Below are 23,684 nucleotides of genomic sequence, written 5' to 3'. Positions count from 1 at the left end.
GACCTTGTACCGAAATTTTACAGATTAATATTTTCAGCCACAAAGTGAGAAAGATACTATAAACAGCTCAGATTTATAGTTGCAACCATGATGTTCAGGAAGATCTAGTGATTTTTCCAAGGTCACAGAGCTTACATAAGCAGCAGAACTGGAGTGTAGACCCTCAGAACCTGCCGTCTACTCACTATAGTGCTTTCGAGGCTATTTTCTGTATTTAAAATGAGGGAATGTAGCTAATTTGGCACTTTCTACCATTCAAAGAATATTCACAAACATAAACTCATTTACTCTCACAATTTTTATGTTAGGAGGGCAAGCAATGCAATTTTTCTTCTATCCATTTTACAATTTACAATACTGAGGTTGAGATTATGTGTTTTATTATGATACCGGAAAGATACAAAATGGCAGAGTACATTAAAAACTCAGATCTTCCTAACTATGAAACACTGTGAACAGAACCTATCTTTGCTTTGTTTTGTAAACTGAACAGTTTCTGTGTAGTAAAAGTGAAAGAGTAGTGATCTACCCCCTTCTAGAATTGTGTTTTTTACTCACAATTAAATATCAGATAGTTTTATTTATATAACAAACGTGGTAAAATGTTAAAAATTAGTGAATCCAGCTAAAGGACATATGATAGCTACTTGTACTATTCTTGCAGGTTTTTGTAAGTTTTAATTCTGTAAATTTTTATAGATGAAGTTTAAAAATATGAAGGTATAGTCAGATAAATGCAAACTGAATAAACTGCCAACTAAGGCACCAGACACAATTTACACATATAAACTTTTAGAGTTGAAAAGTACCTTGGAAATTATTTATTTTAAATCCCTTATTTTACAGCTGACGAAACAAACCTAAAGTTTAATGTTAACGCTATTTGTTAATATTAGAGCCTGGTCTAGAAATCTGAGGTGTCCCCGAACCCTTGCTGAGTTTCCTCTTTTTGTAGCATAAAGTTTCTCCAAAAAAATTATTGCATTAAAAACAATTTCTTTGGCTCCTGGAAGCCAAGGAAGATTCTATATTGTTAAGAATATTCTCAGATTGAAGTAGTGAAAAGAACACATGTATGTTTGTATGACAGAGATACAGATATGGATCTGATAAGGATATAGGTAACAGTGTTCAACTGGGTTAAAGAGAACTCAAAGACAGTTCACCTACTCCATTGCAAGCATTTGCTTCTCAAGCTCTTCAGAAAATTGCAGAGGAAAATTAATTTGACATTTTTTCTTTATCAGGCTGAGAAATAGTTAAGAGTGGCCAGCAGATGCCACTGTTGTCAGTTGTAAATAATTTTTCATATTTCAAATAAAGGAGATGAGTCATTACAGAAGGAAATAGGATAAGTGTAACAAAAATAATCATGTTATCTTAAAAAAAAAGGTAACAAAATAATGCATAATTGGATCTTATTATTTACCTTTAAGCAAAACATTTAATTATACACTTGGTAGCTAAAAGATATGAACTAAATTGTTAGAAAAAAATTAACAAGGAAAACTGTAAGTCTTCTATGTTTGAAAAGAATAATCATGCTTAAAAATTAGAAGTTGATGCAATCACCAGTGTTGACTAATAGCTATATTTAATAGCCAAGATATAGCCTACACTGATGAGTGACATCAAGGAAGAGTAAAATAAAACATCAATTCTATTCTTTTTTGTTACTATTGAGACATTATAAAAATAGTTTTGTATTTCTCAAGCCTACACTCAATGGTGAATAAGCTGTTACTACAAAATTGACTGTTAACTATGTTACTCTCTTATATTTCCATCAATATTCATAGTGTTAAGTATTTTTAAAATAATTTAAAACATATAAATTAAAGCAGACCTACATGGCCTATTCCATGAGAAAAAATATGATGGCTATTGTTTACTTCTAGGCTGGCTTCCCAAATTCCACAGTGGAACATGATTTATAACTCCTGGAATCCCTGTATCTTCCTGAACATATTTTTGGGATGACTCTTCACTGTTTTAAAAACATCAATCCCACCAAAACTCTGTAAATTATAGTTCAAATAGATTTGTTCTTATATTTTCATGTGGATTTGAATTCCTGCATATTTTAATTAATTGACAAGAAAATATTAAATCTATGCTGTGGTCAACACTCTGTTAAGTAGCTGTGAGGGATTCAGAAGAGAATAAACATAGTTTCTGTTCTTAAGCAAAGAATACAGTAGAATAAAAAGAAAGGTTTTATGTCGAGAGTGAATAGGGGTGGCAGAGGAGGACATATTTTTGTTTTAAAATATAAGAGAGGTGAACACGGTTTTTGGCTGAAAAAAAGGAGCCAGTAGAGAGAGAAAGGAAAAAGAGAGAGAATAATCTGCGGAGAAAGGTCCTGGGTAATTCAGAGTGGGAGGAAATCAAGAGCAGAGATGGGCAGATTGGCCTTTGATATGATCAGGGAAATCTTTTGCCCTTAAGGAGTAGGAAAAATAGACAAAATAGATGTAGAGAGTGCTTCACTTTAAATGATAAACAGGTATAGAAAATCACTATACACTGCATAGTAATATTTGTAACTAAGGTAGAGTGCAAAAAGCATGCTTTGTGATAAGAGATTCTCAAATGTTTTAAATCACATTCACATAAAGCTGCTTGACTCCCTTATATGTTTGTTTCTTTCCTTTTTTATTTTTTTTTTATTGGGGGGTGGAGTTTAGAGGGTGGGGAAAGGCAGGAAAGGTGGAGGACAGGAGAGGTAAAGTGAAAAAAAATAAATAAGCAATTCTCAGAAAAAGGAACCTAATAGCAAAAAGTATATGAAAGGATCTTCATCCAACCTAGTAATTAAATAAATATAAATTCAAACAATGAAATACTATGCTCTGCCCCATAAGATCAGAAAAAACTTTCACATGTCACTGAGGATGTGGATACTCTAAAATTTTTACACCCTGCCAGTGGTAATTTAAATTGATTTAACCCCTTTAGAAAGTAGTAATTTGGCAATTTCTAGGGAAGTTTAAGATGGATGGATGTAACATATTATTGTTCAAAAGGATCTACTCCTTCCCTTGGGAGAGCATTGTGAGTCCTCACTCATTTCCATATGTCTGGCCATCCTGCACTGTAGAGGTAGTATATTTCCCTGCCCCATTGACTAGGATTTGGTCATGTGATTTAATTTGACCAATTGAATATGAGTATACATGGGTACCCCTTCTATGAACAGAAGCTTTTGAAGTCATTGCAAATTTTTGTCAGCCTCCTGCCCATATTTCCATGAGAAGGGTATACACTGGACAGGAGCTGTTTCCATCCCAGCTGCAACAATTTGAATAAAATCTTTGTAGAATTTCTGAAGTGATTTTAGAGTTATAGACCTTTTGGTGAAGAATCCTTTTTTTTTTTTTTTTAACCTGTAAGGAAAATGAAAACAAAGTCCTAATGTATCACACAAATATGTTTATTACTTAAATGTTTATAAATTATAAGATTTTACTTATGAATAAAAACATTTCTAGAAAATGTTACACAGTTTGTAATAATGTTTGTAACTGGTTTCAGGCACATAGTGCAAAATACTTCTTTTCTGATACAGAGATCCCTAAATGTTTATCTAACCACATTGGCACAAAATTGCTTTAGTACCTTATATGGTACAATATACCCCTAATAAATCTTTGAAAAAGAAAAACTCTGTGGGTAAAACTAGTACACTACTATTTACTGGCAAAAATTTATTAGTAGATTCAGTTTTCTTGGTTTATAAAGTAGGTTGCCATAGAAAAATATTATTTGTCTATGATTCTTTTAAAATCACATTATTATATAATACACAAATTATTCACCTGAAAAAAATCTCTTAATACCTGAGAATTTGTCCATGAATAGTTAATTTTTATACTATCTTTTATGTTCTGGTTTTGAGACACCTCAGATATGAAATAACTTGAACATCTCTAATAAAAATTTTGTAAATGTAAACATAATTTTATGTTTACCAAAATAAGATCTTCAACGTGTCAATAATTCTTACTTTTCTACTTGATTAATAAAATACAGTACTTAACTGTGAGAAAATTAATTTTTTAAGAGTAGACATATACATATATAAGATCTATAAAGACATGATAGAATATAAACATTATAAAAACAATGTATTGCTCTTATAAGTACAATCAAATTAGAGGTAGGTGTTTTAAGTCAAATTCTACTATATCATATCTTCTTCTGTATTATTCCCACAAAATTTCATATTTAGTATTTAACCAAAGCATATATTTTAAATACAAAATTATACCATAATTCAGGATGATTTTTTTCAAGCACCATAATGCACAATTAAAAATTAAAGGAAACATAAAACAAGGTATCTAAGCTGTATCAGTAGAAAGTATAATGGCTATGTACTTTTTTGATGTGACTATTGATTTGCTATTCACCTGACAGATTCAATATGTTTATGGCAGTTTTAAATAAGTTCATTTTCCTAATTTTTACTTGCTCCATTTTAACAAGTAGAATAAACATTCATTGTACAGTAGGATACCAGAGCAGAGATTTACATGTGTGTTTATAGGCATAACGTAATTGTGGTCCAGTCCAAGCTGTTAACAGCAATATTATCTTGGTATAATTCAAGCATCCCGTATACCCTACCATAAATTACTATATCCTTTTAAGGATCCAGATTAGAGTCACATATCATTCAGTTTATTTTGAAGGCCTTGAAAAATTAAGCAGTGATGTGACTCCCTGATGAGCGCCCTGACAAAAAGGCACAGACATTTTAGACATGGAAATTTCAGGAAGGGAAGAGTAAAGAAACAAGCACCGGCTATTTGCAGGTTCCAGAGAATGTATCCTCTTCGGGACACACTTCCCACTTCTGAATGTTCATATTACTTGAATTGGGAGACCAGTAGTCATGTGAGGAATACACTTTCCACAGAACCCTCCACATCTACCGTAGACTTTGGTTCCATCCTGAAAATAGGAAGAGGCAGAGATACAGGAGAATCTGTTACAAGCTAGTATCTGCGTGCACAAGGCAGAAAAAGCAAATGCTTTGAATCATGCGGTTGAAATAATTAGCCAAGGTTTCATACAACAATTACACTTGAGGTCAAAGATCATGCCATTTCAGGATTAGTTGAAATTCGTGGTCATGGGAATTAGATAATGTGAGATTCATATTATCTACTTAATGATTATAAACCACACTCTAATTTAGACAATTCATCTCAACCCACTTATTTTTCAACAAGATATCTATTTGCTTCAGTGAGTTTATTAAAACCTCTCCCAATCTGTTGTCTAGCATTGCCATGATTTTATATAAGATTCTCACAGACTAAATAAAAGAAAGATATTATGCAAACTTGACCTTAACTGAATCCAAGCCATATTAACCTCAAATATCTCCTGGAAGCATTAGAAACACAGCCTGAAGAAAATATTTAGAAGGTGATAAAATGGGGGGGGCAGGTAATAAAACTGGACTGAAAGCAGGAATTATAATTAGACAAGGACTAAAAAGGGAGATTCTTCTTTTTTTAGGAAAGCAGAGCTGCTCATTGAGGAATGGGTGGGCAGAGGCTGGTGAAGGAGGTGGTCAGGACATGCTAGATTTTCTTTCCAAACTGTCTTCCATCTTTAGGTCCAAAAGTCAAAAGGCATTTTAATAGGATAAAGCAAAAATAGCTTGAACTCCTGTAGTTTCTAGAACAGGTAAGTGTTGCTTTGTTTTTGTTTTTTTAATCTAAGGAGGGAGGGTAGAGAAGGAAACTTTGGGTTCCTGGAACTTTTGAGGATGAAGAATGTTTTGAGATCAGGGGCTTTTGAAGTTGCCTCTCCTTTCAGAAGCTTTCTAAACTCTAGAGAGTCTGAGTAAACAGAGAAAGGAATGGCAGTAAAAATTCCAATTTATATACATTCCTGTTCGCAAACGGATTGTTAAGTAAACCCTTAATCTTGCTTAAATTTACTGGGAAATGAAAATATGCGTGCATTTCCATAAGTACATTCGGGTTTCACAAGTCTCAGTTTCACACCAGGCAACAGATCTCAGGAAATACCTTCATGTGCAAAATTTTTGATTGAGGGAGAAATTCTCAATTAAATAAACAACTAATCTTTAGAATAGAACTTAAATAGAAGCAAAAGGAATGATTGTATTAAATATTCATTTTTACTGCTGCCCTCAGCCAGATCTCATTTAACCAAAAGATACCTAAAAGCTGGATAAAGTCAGAATATCTCATTGCACTCTCTAAATTTTCTACTTGCTCAGAATATACTTTAACTAGGTAATTAATTTATTTCCATTCTTCTACCAAAAGGGATTAGACCAAAATTTGCCAAATAAATATTTAGAAATAGCCATTTTTAAAAAGCCTACTGCTTGCCCATATGATAGAATTAATAAAAATTAATTAATAAAACCATATGATCATCTCAATAGATGCAGAAAAAGCTTTTGACAAAATTCAACACCCATTTCTGATAAAAACTCTCTAGAAAGTGGGCATAGAGGGAACCTACCTCAACATAATAAAAGCCATATATGACAAACCCACAGCAAACATCTTTCTCAATGGTGAAAAACTGAAAGCATTTCCTCTAAGATCAGGAACGAGACAAGGATGTCCACTCTCACCACTATTATTCAACATAGTTCTGGAAGTCCTAGCCACGGCAATCAGAGAAGAAAAAGAAATAAAAGGAATACAAATTGGAAAAGAAGAAGTAAAACTGTCACTGTTTGCGGATGACATGATACTATACATAGAGAATCCTAAAACTGCCACCAGAAAACTGCTAGAGCTAATTAGTGAATATGGTAAAGTTGCAGGATACAAAATTAATGCACAGAAATCTCTTGCATTCCTATACACTAATGATGAAAAATCTGAAAGAGAAATTATGGAAACACTCCCATTTACCATTGTAACAAAAAGAATAAAATACCTAGGAATAAACCTACCTAGGGAGACAAAAGACCTGTATGCAGAAAACTATAAGACACTGATGAAAGAAATTAAAGATGATACCAACAGATGGAGAGATATACCATGTTCTTGGATTGGAAGAATCAACATTGTGAAAATGAGTATACTACCCAAAGCAATCTACAGATTCAATGCAATCCCTATCAAATTACCAATGGCATTTTTTACGGAGCTAGAACAAATAATCTTAAAATTTGTATGGAGACACAAAAGACCCCGAATAGCCAAAGCAGTCTTGAGGCAAAAAAATGGAGCTGGAGGAATCAGATTCCCTGACTTCAGACTATACTACAAAGCTACAGTAATCAAGACAATATGGTACTGGCACAAAAACAGAAACATAGATCAATGGAACAAGATAGAAAGCCCAGAGATTAACCCACGCACCTATGGTCAACTAATCTATGACAAAGGAGGCAAAGATATAAAATGGAGAAAAGACAGTCTCTTCAATAAGTGGTGCTGGGAAAACTGGACAGCTACATGTAAAAGAATGAAATTAGACTACTCCCTAACACCAAACACAAAAATAAACTCAAAATGGATTAGAGACCTAAATGCAATACCGGACACTATAAAACTCTTAGAGGAAAACATAGGAAGAACACTCTTTGACATAAATCACAGCAAGATCTTTTTTGATCCACCTCCTAGAGTAATGGAAATAAAAACAAAAATAAACAAGTGGGACCTAATGAAACTTCAAAGCTTTTGCACAGGAAAGGAAACCTTAAACAAGACGAAAAGACAACCCTCAGAATGGGAGAAAATATTTGCAAATGAATCAACGGACAAAGGATTAATCTCCAAAATATATAAACAGCTCATTCAGCTCAATATTAAAGAAACAAACACCCCAATCCAAAAATGGGCAGAAGACCTAAATAGACATTTCTCCAAAGAAGACATACAGATGGCCAAGAAGCACATGAAAAGCTGCTCAACATCACTAATTATTAGAGAAATGCAAATCAAAACTACAATGAGGTATCACCTCACTCCTGTTAGAATGGGCATCATCAGAAAATCTACAAACAACAAATGCTGGAGAGGGTGTGGAGAAAAGGGAACCCTCTTGCACTGTTGGTGGGAATGTAAATTGATACAGCCACTATGGAGAACAATATGGAGGTTCCTTAAAAAACTAAAAATAGAATTACCATATGACCCAGCAATCCCACTACTGGGCATATACCCAGAGAAAACCATAATTCAAAAAGACACATGCACCGGAATGTTCATTGCAGCACTATTTACAATAGCCAGGTCATGGAAGCAACCTAAATGCCCATCGACAGACGAATGGATAAAGAAGATGTGGTACATATATACAATGGAATATTACTCAGCCATAAAAAGGAATGAAATTGAGTCATTTGTTGAGACGTGGATGGATCTAGAGACTGTCATACAGAGTGAAGTAAGTCAGAAAGAGAAAAACAAATATCGTATATTAATGCATGTATATGGAACCTAGAAAAATGGTACAGATGAGCCAGTTTGCAGGGCAGAAGTTGAGACACAGATGTAGAGAATGGACATATGGACACCAAGGGGGGAAACTGCGGTGGGGTGGGGATGGTGGTGTGCTGAATTGGGCGATTGGGATTGACATGTATACACTGATGTGTATAAAATTGATGCCTAATAAGAACCTGCAGTATAAAAAAACAAACAAAACAACTAAAAAAAAAAAAAAAAGCCTACTGCTTGCCCATATCATAGAATTAATAAAAATTTAAATTATTTAATTATAAATTAAAACACAATTTCATAATATTCAGATATATAATGTTTTAGTCTCTGATTATTAGAAAATTGAATTTCATTTACAAGTAGTATTCATATAAATAGGAGTGTAACAGAAGTCACTTTTCTCAAAAGAAAGAAAAATTATAAAACCTTAGAGTGGGCAGGGGGTTGTTGATGGTGCTGATTTATGTGCAATATAGGTGAGGACACTTATAATGTAGATCCTGATTTACTATAGATGGAATCATGCTATCTAAGACGTGGTAACTCCAAGTACTAGGAGACATCTCATAAAGAGTATGTGCTAGTACACCATACCAGCATCAAAATTAAATGGATTCTACTTTAGATAATACATGTGCTATAGGTAAAAACCAAATACCAATGTTCTCTAGATAAAGGTAGACAGAGGAAAATATGCATACAGCCATAAAAAATATTCCTAATTCTTGAAGAACCTATAAAGGATATTTGTTAAATGACAAATGGCTCCAACCTCAGCTCTATCACTAAATCAAAGTAGTGAGGTAAATAAACCAAAAAGTTACCTCTCACTTTGAAATATTAAAACCTACAAACTTTTAATAATTAGAGTATAGCTAAAAGCACCACCTCTTTTTGAAGTACCTGCATTTCAAGCCATCAACCCCAAACTTGAGCTACTTCAATCTATATGCTCTGGCATTTGATTTCATGTTCAGATATCTATAGGCTAAACATGAATGTGTATGTATATAAAACCTACATAAGCACATGAATATAAATGAACCCAATTCCATAATTTCATAAATTAATGTTATATTTCGTTATATGTAATATAGCCCATCATATGCAATAACGCATTAGTCATTAACTTCATATAACTCTAAATTTAAAGTAGAGGACCTTTAATGCTAGTTCACAGCACAGAAGTATTTCAGACAGGTTTTTTGGTCCAGCAGGACTTACTTGTGATCTGTGAATGATGACAGAGGCATAACTGCCCTGAGCAAGCCACTTTGCTGTACTGGATATCTTCATCCCAGTTCCAGCCAAATTAATGCTGAATTGTCCCTGGATTGAAAACAAAACAAAATAAAAATAGATAGAATTCATAAAATATTTAAGCATGCACTTGGCTGGAAACACCTGAATTGGAATTATATAAGAAAGGACTCGAATTGGTTTTCAAGATTCTTTCTTTAGAAAATGAAAGAATATTGATACAATCTTACACTAAAGAAAATGAACAGGCTAAAGACTTTTTAAATTGATTACAAATAAGTCTTCTCAATTATAAGAGACAACTGAAATAATACCAGATAATGTTATTTGTGCAAAAGTAATTCTGTCGAACACTAGGACTCTAGGGTTGACAGTTAGAGCTTATGCTCCTGTAGCAACAGCAAGTCCAGTCAGGAGGGGTGTTCACAGGGATTGATACCAACCAGACTGCACATTTCTCCAGTTTCAGTTTTTGACCCCTCGTTGCTAATTTCCCTAAGTTACACCTGTTTAATGTATTTCCTAGAATCTTCTGTTACTGTGCCCTTACCTTTTGTGTTAAGAATGTTACTTTTTAACCTACCACACAAAACTACTGAACGTGATATTATTGCCCCAGTTATCATGTGCTTTTAAGTACCCAGAAGTACTTATGTGGACGTCTGATGCTGATGCCACATGATTTACACACATGGTATGTGAGCCCCCTAGTGGCTTTATGATCTAATTATTTTCAAGACACAAGAACCAGTTTCATGTCAAAATAGTCCAGACTATCTCTGCTAAAAATTAAACTTTAGGGCTTCCCTGGTGGCGCAGTGGTTGAGAATCCGCCTGCCAATGCAGGGGACACTGGTTCAATCCCTGGTCCGGGAAGATCCCACATGCCGCGGAGCAACTAACCCCGTGCGCCACAACTACTGAGCCCGCACGCCTAGAGCCCGTGCACTGCAGCAAGAGAAGCCACCACAATGAGAAGCCCGTATGCAGCAACGAAGACCCAACACAGCAAAAAATAAATAAATAAATTTATTTTTAAAAAAATAAACTTTAAATATCTGTTAATTAAGAAAGTGCCTGACTAAAATTGGTAAAATTTGTGACACATGTATATGATCTTGCAGTACAGAATTATACACTGAAAAGCTGAAGTACTTAATGAAAGCTAATTAAACCTACTGCCAATGTTTAATATACATACAGATTTAGAGCGATATTAGGACAATCTTAGATCACATCACAATATCCTATGGCCTAAGACTCAGGAATCTTGAGCAAGACTGTGATAAAACATTAAAGATTATGTTATGTCAATGAAAATATTATCTTGTCATGAAAGCAAAGGCTAAATAGATTTCAAATATATTTATAATATGAATTATTACAACTGCTAAAAAATTATGTATCAGTTTAGTTTATTAAGTTAGATTTCTTAGCAATCTTATATACTTCTTATTTAAAATCAAAATAGAGATTCAAATACAATGATAATACATGGAGAATTTTCCCCAAAACAGAAATAATTTGTTTTAGATAAATTTCAAAGAAAATTAATTTTTATAGACATCATTTGGTTATGAAATTTAGAATATGACCTGTATGTTTGCTTCATTGTTGTATTCCTAGAGTCCAAAAGAAGGCCTAGGCACTCAGTAAATGTTTTTAAATGGGTGAATTAAGTGCAACATTATAAATATTAAATTTTAACATTGTAAAAGTTAATACACAAATACACAGCTAAACCCTTCATGCTCGTGATAATGAATGACACTAATGCTAGACACATCAGAATTTTATATTAGTAAATATTTGAATGAGAAGGAGTAATTCTGAGGATATATTCTACTGGTTAATACTTAGTCATCTGATGCAGGTTTTGCACTGAATACCTTCATCCCACATTAACTCATAAATAGGCTTCTCACCAAATAAAAGAAATGGAACTATATTCTGTGGTGTAGGTTTCCTGTGACTAGCCACTTATTGAGTGCCCCAGTTGGGGGAATGCAATGTTTTCACAACCTAATAGTCTACACTTCCATTTATTCTTTACCTCCCTGCTCAAGGTTGCTTGGAAGCATTCAGCTGGAAAGGAAAGACAAAAATCCAACTGACTACAGTACTGAGAGACTTAGGTGGTCATTAACAATGAGTTGGGTCTAGAAATATCTGCTGCTTCATTTCTCCAGACTAATTTTCATGAGCTTTGCTTACATCTTTAGTCCTTGTTCAAAAGCTACATAATACAATCTCAAAGAAATGGCAAAACAATTCAACTGAAATCTGGGATGATATTGACAGAGGTAAAAATACACTTCACTCATTTGTTCAAAATTAACTGAGTGGCAGACTTGGTATGAAGCACTACTGCAATACAGAGAGAGGTCTTGCTCCAGGTTTGAGAAGTGAAGCACAGATTGGTGGCTGCCAGAGGTTGGAGTTGGAGGGGGAAATGGGTGAGGGTGTTAGAAGATAAATAAATCTGGGGATTAATGTGCAATATGGTAACTATAGTTAAGTATACTGTATTGTATATTTGAAAGTTGCTAAGAGAGTAGATCTTAAAAGTTCTCATCACAAGAAAGAAAAAATTGTAACTATGTGAGGTGATGGATGTTAACTAAAACCATTGTGGTGATAACTTTTCAATATATACGTAGTCAAATAATTATGTTGTACACCTTTCATACAATGTTTAATGACAATTATATTTTAATAAAATGGAGGAAACTAAATCTGATATACACATAAATAAATGTGATGCATTGTAGAGAATTATAGGTGCCATAAGAAAGGTACTGGTACATTCCTGTGGAACTTTAGAAGTAATAAATGACTGAATAATTGTATTAATTACTTATTTCAATTCCATTACTTTATTTAAGATTAAAATTTAAACCTCCTTAAACCTAATGTTTAACTTGAAAAATTAGTTCAACATAGTAGAAACTAAAAAATATGGTTTTTTGAAGTAGTATGAAGTTTATCTCCTCTTGTACTCTCGACAGTTTTTAGAAGAGGCCATCATAAGAAGTAAAATTCTAACAGCCAAATCACAAGTGGAAGGTAAAGTGATTCAAAAGACCTAAGAATTCAACAAATTGGAATGTTTGCCCTTGAGTACTTAGCTTCATCAAAGGAAAAAGTAGTTATGGATACAAGACAGAGGGAAAGCACAGAAATAGATGCAAGTTTTAATGTTCCACTTCTTTGATTGACTGGTTGGTTCATATGTGCCCATTATATCATTAGGTTTTACAATTTTAAAGTTTGTTCCACATATTTTATTATGAATGGGATCTATAGATCTAATGCAATTCCAATAAGAGAACTGATTCTAAAATTTATATCAAAAGACAAAGAAATTAAAATAATTAAAACAAGTTTGAAAAAAAAATAAATTTGAAGGACCCACACTACCTTGTTTTAACACTTATTATAATAAAGCTATCATAACCAAGACAGTGCTGTGTTGGTGAAGAGAGAGACATGTAGATCAATGGAACAGAAGACAGAGTCAGAAATAGACCCACATAAATATGTGCAATACATATATATATTTTTTTGGCCTCACCACGCAGCATATGGGATCTTAGTTCCCCGACCAGGAACTGAAGTCATGCCCCTGCATTGGAAGTGTAGATTCTTAACCACTGGACCACCAGAAAAGTCCCCTCCAATTGATTTTTGACAAAGGCGGAAAGGCAATTTACTGGAGAAAGCACTGTCGTTTCAACAAATGGTGTTAGGACAACTGGATGTCTATAGGCAAAACCCTTCCGACTTCATAAAAAATTAGTTCAAAATCAGTCATAGGTCTAGATGTAAAGCATAGAACTATAAAAAAAAATTTAAGAACACATAGAAGAAAATCTTTGTAACCTGGAGTAAGTCAAAGGTTCTTAAATATGACACTAAATGTACAACCCACAAAGGAAAAAAATGATAAATTTGACTTCATTAAAATTTAAAACTTCCACTCTGTGTAGGACAATTAAGAGAAAGAAAAGATAAGGTCCAGACCAGGAGAAAAAGACTTGGAAATGTTATATACAGCAAAAGACTTGTATCCAGACTATATAAAGAACTCTCAAAACTAAACAGTAAGGAACAATAAGGAAACAAACAACTTAATTTTAAAAATGAGCAAAAGACTTGGGCATACACTTCACCAAACAGTATATACAGATGGCAAATAAGCACATGAAAGATGCTTAACATTATTATCCATTAGTGAAATGTAAATTAAAACTACATTGAGCTACCACAGAAGATGGGAAAACAAACAAAAAACTTGACAATACTAAGTGCTGACAAGGAAGCTAATCAACTAGAAATTTAATCTTTGCTGGTGAGAATAAAAAACGGTACAGCCACTGTATCAAACAGTTTAGCAGTTTCCTATAAAGTTAAACATACACATATCATGTGACCCTACAATCTCACTCATAGGCATTTATCCCAGAGAAATGAAAATGTACGTTCACACAAAAACCTGTATGCAAATGTGCATCTCAGCTCTATTCATAATCTCCAAAAACTATAAACAACTCATTTTCTTCCAACAAATGAACAAACTGTAGGACAACTGTATGACATGCATTTGATGGAATAATGCTCAGCAATAAGGAAGAACAAATTATTGACACATGCAAAAACACAGATGGACCTCAAAGGCATTATGTTGAGTGAAGGAAGCCAATCTCAAAAGGTTACATATTGTGTGATTCCATTTATATCACATTTCTATGTCATCCCAGAAAATGCAAAACTAAAGCAACAGAAAAAAGATCAGTGTGTCCCAGGAGTTAGGTGGGAGGGAGGAATTGACTCCATGGAGGAAGTGTGAGGGAGCTGTTCTATATTCAGATTATGGTAAAAGTAACATGAATCTGTATGTATGTTAAAACTGTATACTAATAAAGGCAATTTTATTGTGGTTTTTTTTTCAACTTAAGATGTGAATGAATATAACACCTATTTAAAGAAAAAAATTTCCAATTGACTTGTAAACAAAGCCCAAGTACATGCTATATGTAAGAGACACACTTAAAGTGACTCATAAAGGCCAAAATTAAAAGCATGTGCAAGAGTATACCAGGAAAATGGACATAAAAAGAGAACAAGGGTAGCAAATCCTGATAAGGTAGAGTAGAATTCAAGTACGAAATCAGGAAAACACGACAAAGAAGTGCTAAAAACCATAATCCACAATGAAGACATAACATGTGAGTATTATGCATCAAATAACACAGCAACTTTTATGAAACAAAACTACAGGAGATGAAAGGAGACATAGGTAGAAACACCCTAATAATAGGAAATTTTAATATACCACTTTTAATAACAAAATAGATCAAGCAGGCAAAAATAAGGAGAGAGATGATCTAAACAATATAAATAAAAGGGTAGATCTTATGCATATATATCAAACTCTACACTCTGATAATAAAGAATACACATTCAAGATATTTAAAAACTGGCTCTGAATACTCAAAATGGATGCTGGCCATGATCCTCTGGCATTGGTTATTTCTCTTGCTCTCATGTAATCAATATTAATTACGAAAGAGCTAAAGAGATACACATTGCGATTTTTTTTTTTTATGGCTCTGTGAAAAGTACCAAACATTTTACTTCACTTTTGATATATATATATATATATATATATATATATATATGTATATATATATATATATACATATATATATATACATATATATATATGTATATATATATATTCTAAAGTCACATCACACTCCTTAACTTCATCTTATATTACAATGTGGCAAAGTTTATTTTCCCTAGAGAGTGCCATATGTATCCATTCTCTTTTTAGCATTCATGTCCCATGGTGTCCTGTCATATGCAAACACAGAGGATATGGTTTTGAGGAATCCCAAACAACAGAATAAGTTCTTTCTGTGACACCAAACATCTGGAGAGTATTCAGGCAAATCTTGTATAACTTAACACAGAATCTGGTTTATATATTTGACAGAATAGCTTCAAGAACACTGGGCAGTTTGTATTTTTGGTAACAGTAACTTCAGGCACTTGAATACAGACTGAAAAAAATGGGCATACCTTTTTTTGACAGCACATATCTATGCCCAATAACATTTAATTTTGGAAATAGAGCTTTGCATTCCAGAAATGCCAACTAAGTGGGGGAGCCATCTCACCTTGACTAGCAGAGAGGAGCATTTTATTACTACACTGGGGCTACCTCTGACTTCCTCAAGGATCTTGTACAGGTTGTTGACACAGAGTGTCTGTTTCTCCAACTGTAAACTGGGGTTACCCAGTTTATAACTATGTAACTTTCTCAAGATATTGTAGGGAAAAATGGCGTTACATAAAAATTGGAGTAATGGAGTTAGAAATTAATGAAAATATTTGTTTTATCATTTAAAAACTTGATTGTTCTAAGATCTCTTATTCTGATTTCATGCTCATTGAGAAATATACTGTTTATAATAATTTGCTGTTAAGGTATTTTCTACAAGGAAAGTTTACTAATGAGATAAAAGGAGTTTTGATTCCACTTGACAGTTATATTACTTATTTGTATGTCAGTCTCCTGTGAACTTTGTTGATGTCTCATTGACCAGATTTATTCAATTCAACATGTAATGAAAAGGACCAGATTCCCAGCATTTCATGACCTTTCTGAGGTAATGGTACCTTGTAGCACACTCTTCACATCTCTAGGTGGCATCCTCAATTTACTTCTTTCTAATCATATCAAGTATATGACCAGAAGGCATTTATTAGAAGGAATATGGATTGTTGGACAAAGTTGACCAGTCTTGACATGGGTTGGTCATTGGAGACTGAATAGTCTCCATTTAAAAGGGTCAAAATGGAAAAGTTATTTTAAATATCCATATGTGAAAGAAAAGATTGTTTAAAGTGCTAAAAGTTTTAGATTACATATCCTTGACCTTAGAACAAGTGTTCAAAGAGACACAGTGTAAGACTTCAGAAGGGGGAGTTCATCAGGAAAAGCACAGTCCTGGGAAGAGAACTAAATAAAAGATGTAGGTCAGAGAGTCACCATTTTGGAGGGAAACCAATCATCTGGTAGGCCAACATGAGTGAAGCAGGGAAGGAGAAGAATGGACATGAATAGAGCTAACCAGGCTCAAAGATTGAATGAGAACCTGAGATTCCTCTGCAAAGCTATGTACCTTAAAAAATATAGCCAATAGAGGGAGCACATTTGGAATGGCTTTTGAGGAGACCTGTGGACTCTTTCTTCAGTGAAACAATAGAGAAAAATAGGAATAGAAAGGAACTTCCTCAACTTGATAAAGAACACTTACCAAAAATCTATAGCTAACATTAGAGTTAATGGTGAAAAACTGAATGCTTTCCCCCTAAGATCAGAAGCAATTAAAGCATGTCCACTATCACCACTCTTCAAAATAATGCTAGAAGTTCTAGACATACGTACTAGTATGATTCCACCTATATAACATCTTTGAAAAGACAAAAATGATGGAAATGAAGCCTAGATTAGTGGTTGCTAGGGGATAAGGTGAGGCTGGTGGTAGGAGGGAAGTAGTTGTCATTATAAAAGTTCTTGTGGGGCTTCCCTGATGGCGCAGTGGTTAAGAATCCACCTGCCAGTGCAGGGGACACGGGTTCAATCCCTGGTCCGGGAAGATCACACATGCCGTGGAGCAACTAAGCCCATGAGCCACAACTACTGAGCCTGTGCTCTAGAGCCTGTGAGCCACAACTACTGAGCTGCATGCCACAATTACTGAAGCGTGTGTGCCTCGAGCCTGTGCTCCGCAACAAGAGAAGCCACCACAATGAGAAGCCCGTGCAACGCAATGAAGAGTAGCCCCCACTTGCCGCAACTAGAGAAAGCCTGCACACAGCAACGAAGACCCAACACAGCCAAAAATTAAATTAAATTAAATTTTAAAAAATAAAGTTCTTGTGGTGATAAAAATGTTCTGTATATTGATGTAGAGATGTCAATATCCTAGTTGCGATATTATACTATAATCATGCAAGATGTTACCATTTGGGGAAACTGGGTACATGGGATCTCTGTATTATTTCTTAGAACTACATGTCAGTCAACAGTTACCTCAAAATAAAATGTTTAATTTCAAATATAAAATACAAAACCATTTCAAGTCTCTTGAAATTGTCCTAAGGCTATACAAAAAAATGGAGAAACATTTATTCAGGAAAATCTATGAAATCTAGGTAAGAACAGTAAGCATCTGTGACATCTGAACCATGACCTGTCCTCTCTTCCCCCACCTCAGCAAGATGATAGTTCTACTCTTCGTGGGTGCAGCTACGAACACAAGACTATATTTCCCCCAGCTCTCTGCTAGGGCTAAGCTTCCTCCTAGGGTGTGTGGGGGGCAGCGGGGGGCAGGGGACACCAGCACTCCTCATCTCACCCAGCTCTGTGTTGCTGAAGCTGTCTTAGAGGCAAGAATGGCAGAGTCTGAAGCTCCCTTCCACCACTCAGTCCCTACTCATAGATCAGAAGATCTGCCCCAGGCATGGCAGGCCAAGAACACAAGGCCTAAATCAGTCTCACTCAAAATCACTGGTAGCACAGAAGTTCCATGCTGAGCAAGGCAAGCCAAGAAGACCAGGGGATGTTGCCATTACCCAGCATTCTGCTTATAGACTGGGGATGTTACTCTGCAAAGTGGGTTCTACCCTCTCAATCCACAGAATTAGTGCAAAGGTTCTTCCTTGGGGGAAAATCAAGCTGTAAGAACAGAAAGTTCCATAGCTTTTCCTAAGGAGACTGAGCTTATTTGGGACCAAACATGGGGAAATTTAAGCCTAAAGGGTGCATTGAAAATAAGATTTTAATGGTGTGCAGTTAAGAGGAGGATGGGGGGTAACTGGATGAGAGCAACAAGCCAAATGGTAGGTCAAAGCTCAGTTTAACAGAGAAAAGCAGGGAAAGAGACAGCCAAGAAGGGCTCCTCTTGAAGTCTGACCTGACCTCAAAGACTGACCTATAAGACTACCCTGGCCAAGGGGCCTGAGTTTAATTGGATCAGACCATGTAGTAATTTATGCCTCCAGGATGTTATTGAAAGAACAGAGTGATCATATACTAATTAGTGGAGGCTAAGAGCTGAGTGTGATATCAGTAGAGGCAGACCATCTAGAAACTTCATCAAAGACAGGCCAACTAAAAACACTGTCATTCCAGGAGGATCGGGGTGACAGTGTACATGTCCAAGGCTGAGCTCTCTGAGGAGTGACATTAAAGGCTGCACACCACAGGGGAAATAGATGTCCCTGAAATAGCCCAGCCAAAGAGCTAAACAAATAAATAAGCAAGCAAACAACAAGTCCTAGAGGGAAGGGGAAACTTAGTATCCACAGTTGCTAAAATATCTTATCTAAAATGCCCAGTTTTCAACAAAAAATTGTGAAACATGCAAAGAAACTGGAAAGGATGACTCATATACAGGGGAAAAGGCAACAGAAACTGCCTTTGAGAGGTTTCAGATGTCAGGCTAAGCAGATAAAGACTTCAAAGTACCTATTATAAATATGCCCAAAGAACAACAGAAAACTGTGTTTAAAAAAGTAAAAGAAGGCATGATAATAATGTCTCATCAAATAGAGACTATCAATAAAGAAATAAAAATTATATTCATAAAAAGAGCCAAAGGACAATTTCAGGAGTTGAAAAGTACAATAACCAAAATAATAAATTCACTAGAGCAGATCAACCAGTAGATTTGAGCTGGCAGAAGAATCAGCAAACTTGAAAAGATATCAATAGTGATGAAACATTCTGAAAAATAGAAAAAAGAATGAAGAAAAAATGAATAAAGCCTCAGAGAAATAAAGGGACGCCATTAAGTGCACCAACATATGCATGATGGAAGTACCAAATAGAGCAGAGAATATATTTGAAGAAATAATGGCTGAAAACTGTCTAAATTTCATGAAATGCATTAATCTACACAATTAAGAAGCTCAATAGACTCCAAGTTGAGTAGACACAAAGAGATCTACATCCAGATATGTCACAGTAAAGACGTTGAAAGTCAAAAAAAAAAAAAAAAAATCTGAAAGCATCAAGAGAAAAATGACCACATACGTGGGAATCCCAGTAAGATAAATAGCTGAGTTCTAGAAGCCAGAGGACAGTGGGATGGCATGTTTAAAGTGTTGAAAAATAAAAACTGTAAAACAATAATTTCCTAGGAAATCAATCTTTCAAGAATGAATGCAAAATAAAGACATTCCCAGATAAAAAAAATTGAGAGGATTTGTTATTAGCAGACATGCTAGTTATTATTAGACATACTAAAGGAAGTTTTTCAGGCTGAAGTCAAGTGACATCAGACAATACAAAACAACCAAAGTGTACTAGTAGAGTTGATTGTAGTAATTATAAAAGACACTATAATTGCATATTTCTTTTCCTTTATTCTCTTGTTTAAAAAGCAATTGTATAAACCAATATGTATGTAATTATACTACTGACCAGTATAATATAGAAATGTAGTATATTTGATAAAAATGCCACAAATAAAGCAGATGGAAGCAAAGCTGTTTTGCAGTAATTAAATGACAGCAGCTAATAAATCAGAACCACAGGAAGAAATGAAGAGAACCAGAAATGCTAAATAAAAAGGCTTATGTAAAAAACTCAATGAAATATAAGTTCTCTTATTTCTTATCTGTAAAAGATATAAAATTCTATAAAGTAACACTATAAAAATGTATTGTGGTTTGTTACACAGGTAGGTGTATGGATAACAAATATAACAACAAAAAAAGGGAAGAGGAAAAAGAGTATATATAGGAGTAATGTTTCTATATGTCACTTCAATTAGGTAGTATAATTCTGGAGAAGATTCTGGAGTAGAGTTAAGATGTACATTGTAAGCCCTAGAGCGACCATTAAGAAAGCAATTAAAAATATAGTGAGAAAATTATTAAGGAAATTAAAATGTTACACTAGAAAACGTTCACTGAATAAAAAAACCAGTAAAGAAGAGACAAAAACAATATAAGACATATAAAAACAAAAAGTAAAATGGAAAAGATAAATCCAGACATGTCAATTATAACATTAAGCAATCCACTCAAAAGGCAGAGATTCAACAAAGTGCTCCCTGTAGGAGACACTTTTAAGATCCAAAAATACATATAGGTTAAAAGCAAATGGGATGAAAACATATATACCATGTACTATAAGCAGCCTGAGTAGCCATTCTAATATCAGATAAATTAGACCTTAAAACAAAACAAAACAAAATGATACTACAGATAAAGAAGAACATCTTATAATGATATAAGGGTCACTATATCAGGATATTATGACAATTACAAGCATACAGTCATGTACAACAAAATCACGAGGTAAATAAATCTAATACAAAGTAAATGAAACAAAAGGATTGAAGTGAGAAGAAGACAAGTCAACAATAATAGCTGCAAAGTTTCAGTAGATAGAATAACTAGGCAGAAGATCAACAAGGAAATGGAAGAGTTGAACAATACTTTCAACCAACAAGGCCACAGACATCTACAGAGCACTTCACCCAACAACAACAGAACACACATTCTTTCCAAGCACATATTGAACATTTTCCAGGATAGCCATATGCTATGTATAAAACAAGCCTCAATAAATTTTAAAAGATTGAATAATACAAAGTGTGTTTTCCAACCACAATGGAATGAAAGTAGAAATCAATAACAGAAGGAAATGTGGGAAATTCACAAATACATGGGACTTAAACACCACACTCCTAAATAACCAGTGAGTCAAATGAGACACCACAAGTGATAATAGAAAATACTTTAAGATGAATGAAAATGAATGCACAACATACCAAAACTTCAGGGATGCTGCAAAAGAAGTGCTTAAAGGAAAATTTACAGCTGCAAATGCCTATATTAAAAGAGATAAAAGATCTCATACCAATGACCTAACCTTCCACCTTAAGCACTGAAAAAAAGGAGAGCAAATTAAATCTAAAGCAAGCAGAAGGAAAGAAATGATAATGAATAGAGTGGAAATTGATGAAACAAAGAAGAGAAAAATAACAGAAAATCAACAAAATCAAAAGTTGGATTTTTGAAAAGAACAAAATTGACAAACCAAGAAAAGAGAGAGGAGACTCAAAGCTCTGAAATCAGGAATGAAAGAGGGGACATGATTGTGAATCTCACAGGAATATAAAGGATTATATGGAATATTACAAACAATTACATGCCAACCAATTAGATAACTTTGGTGAAATGGACAAATTCCTAAAAGCAAAAACAAAAAACATAAGCTTACCAAAACAGACTCAAGAAGAACTAGAAAATCTGAAAAGATCTACAGTAAGTAAAGAGATTGAATTAGTAAATAAAACAACTTTCACAAAGAAAAGCCCGAGCTCAGATGGCTTTGCTGATGAATCCTACCAAATATTAATTTTTCACAAACTCTTCCAAAAAAGTAGAAGAGGAGGGAACACTTCCCAATTTATTCTATGGAGCCAGTACTTCCCTGATACCAAAACCAGACAAGGACATCACAAAAAAAGAAAATGATAGGCCACTATCTCTTCTGAATACAGATGAAAATCTAGCAACATATAAAAAGGATTAGACCTCATGACCAAGTGCGATTTCCCCAGGAATGCAAGATTGTTTCAACATACAAAAATCAATGAGTGTGATATACCATATCACTATGGTAATGGACAAGAACCACAGGATCATCTCAACAGATGCAGAAGGAGCATTTGACAAAATCCAACAGTCATGATAAAACCACTTCAATTAGGAATAGAAGGGCACTTCCTCAATCTGATCAAAGGCATCTACAAAACTCATAGCTAACACATTCAGTGATGAAGGACTGAATGCTTTCCCTCTGAAATCAAGAATAGGACAAGGATGTCCACTCTTGTCACTTCTACTCAACACTATCTTGGAAGTTTTAGCTAGTGTAATGAGGTAAGGTAAAGAAATAAAGGGCATCCAGAATGCAAAGGAAGAAGTAAAATTATTTGTGTGTGACATTATTATGTATATAGAATATCCTGGGGAATCCATTAAAAAACTATTACAACTAATAAATTAATTCAGCAAGGTTGCAGAATACAAGATCAATTTACAAAAATATTGGCAAAAATTAGTGATTTATTGAGGCTTTGGATTTTTTTGGGGGGGGGGGTTTCTTTATTGGGCAACTCTCCTTGTCAAAAGTCTTCTTTATCTTGAGCTGGAATCTTCTGCCCCATTAATGTCTCCTTGAGTAACACATACTGATGTCACTCCCATGGAGCTCCTTACATATTTAATAGTAGTTATCATAACCTCCCACTATTTTCCTGGCTACCTTCTTCATTTTCCTAACATAACGAAATTTAAACCTTCCTTTTTTTCCTGATTGTCACCTTCTACTCCTAGATAGATTAAAAATTTATCATTCCCAGACAGAAATTTTTAAATAAGTATAATATTCCAGTGTCAAGTACAAATAAAACTTTTGGTCTCGATATTGTGTTTTGGTACCTTATGATTATACTGGGCCATTTAGAAATTACTACTTGGGGATTTGGGAACCAAGATGGTGGAGTAGAAGGATGTGCTCTCACTCCCTCTTGCGAGAGCACCAGGATCACAAATAGCTGCTGGACAATCATCGACAGGAAGACACTGGAACTCACCAAAAAAGATACCCCACATCCAAGGACAAAGGAGAAGCCACAGTGAGATGGTAGGAGGGGTGCAATCACAGTAAAATCAAGTCCCATAACTGCTGGATGGGTGACTCACAGACTGGAGAACACTTATACCACAGAAGTTCGCCCACTGGAGTGAAGGTTCTGAGACCCATGTCAGGCTTCCTAACCTGGGGGTCCGGCAATGGGAGGAGGAATTCATAGAGAATCAGACTTTGAAGGCTACTGGGATTTGATTGCAGGACTTTGACAGGACTGGGGG

The 23,684-nt window shown here is 34.6% G+C and overlaps 1 protein-coding gene across 5 annotated transcripts in view; it reads right to left on the bottom strand.

Annotated features, from left to right (window-relative positions):
* Positions 1 to 2,672: 2,672 nt before the first annotated feature.
* The window catches only part of ADAMTS20 (ADAM metallopeptidase with thrombospondin type 1 motif 20), a 310,626-nt gene continuing 289,614 nt past the window's right edge, over positions 2,673 to 23,684 (bottom strand). For all 5 annotated transcript variants that reach the window (XM_082422521.1, XM_082422520.1, XM_082422522.1 and 2 more), the window contains 2 exons: positions 9,681 to 9,785; positions 2,673 to 4,956 (listed from right to left, as the gene is read on the bottom strand). In XM_082422521.1, coding sequence (XP_082278647.1) covers positions 4,867 to 4,956; positions 9,681 to 9,785 — 195 coding nt within the window. In that variant the 3' untranslated portion in view covers positions 2,673 to 4,866. The remainder of the gene's footprint in view (positions 4,957 to 9,680; positions 9,786 to 23,684) is intronic.

Source organism: Balaenoptera physalus, assembly GCF_965194825.1.
Source record: "Balaenoptera physalus genome assembly, chromosome: 13".
NCBI classification, from domain to species: Eukaryota; Metazoa; Chordata; class Mammalia; order Artiodactyla; family Balaenopteridae; genus Balaenoptera; species Balaenoptera physalus.
Note: the sequence above shows the minus strand (reverse complement) of the source record. Positions and strands in the feature narration are given on the sequence as shown.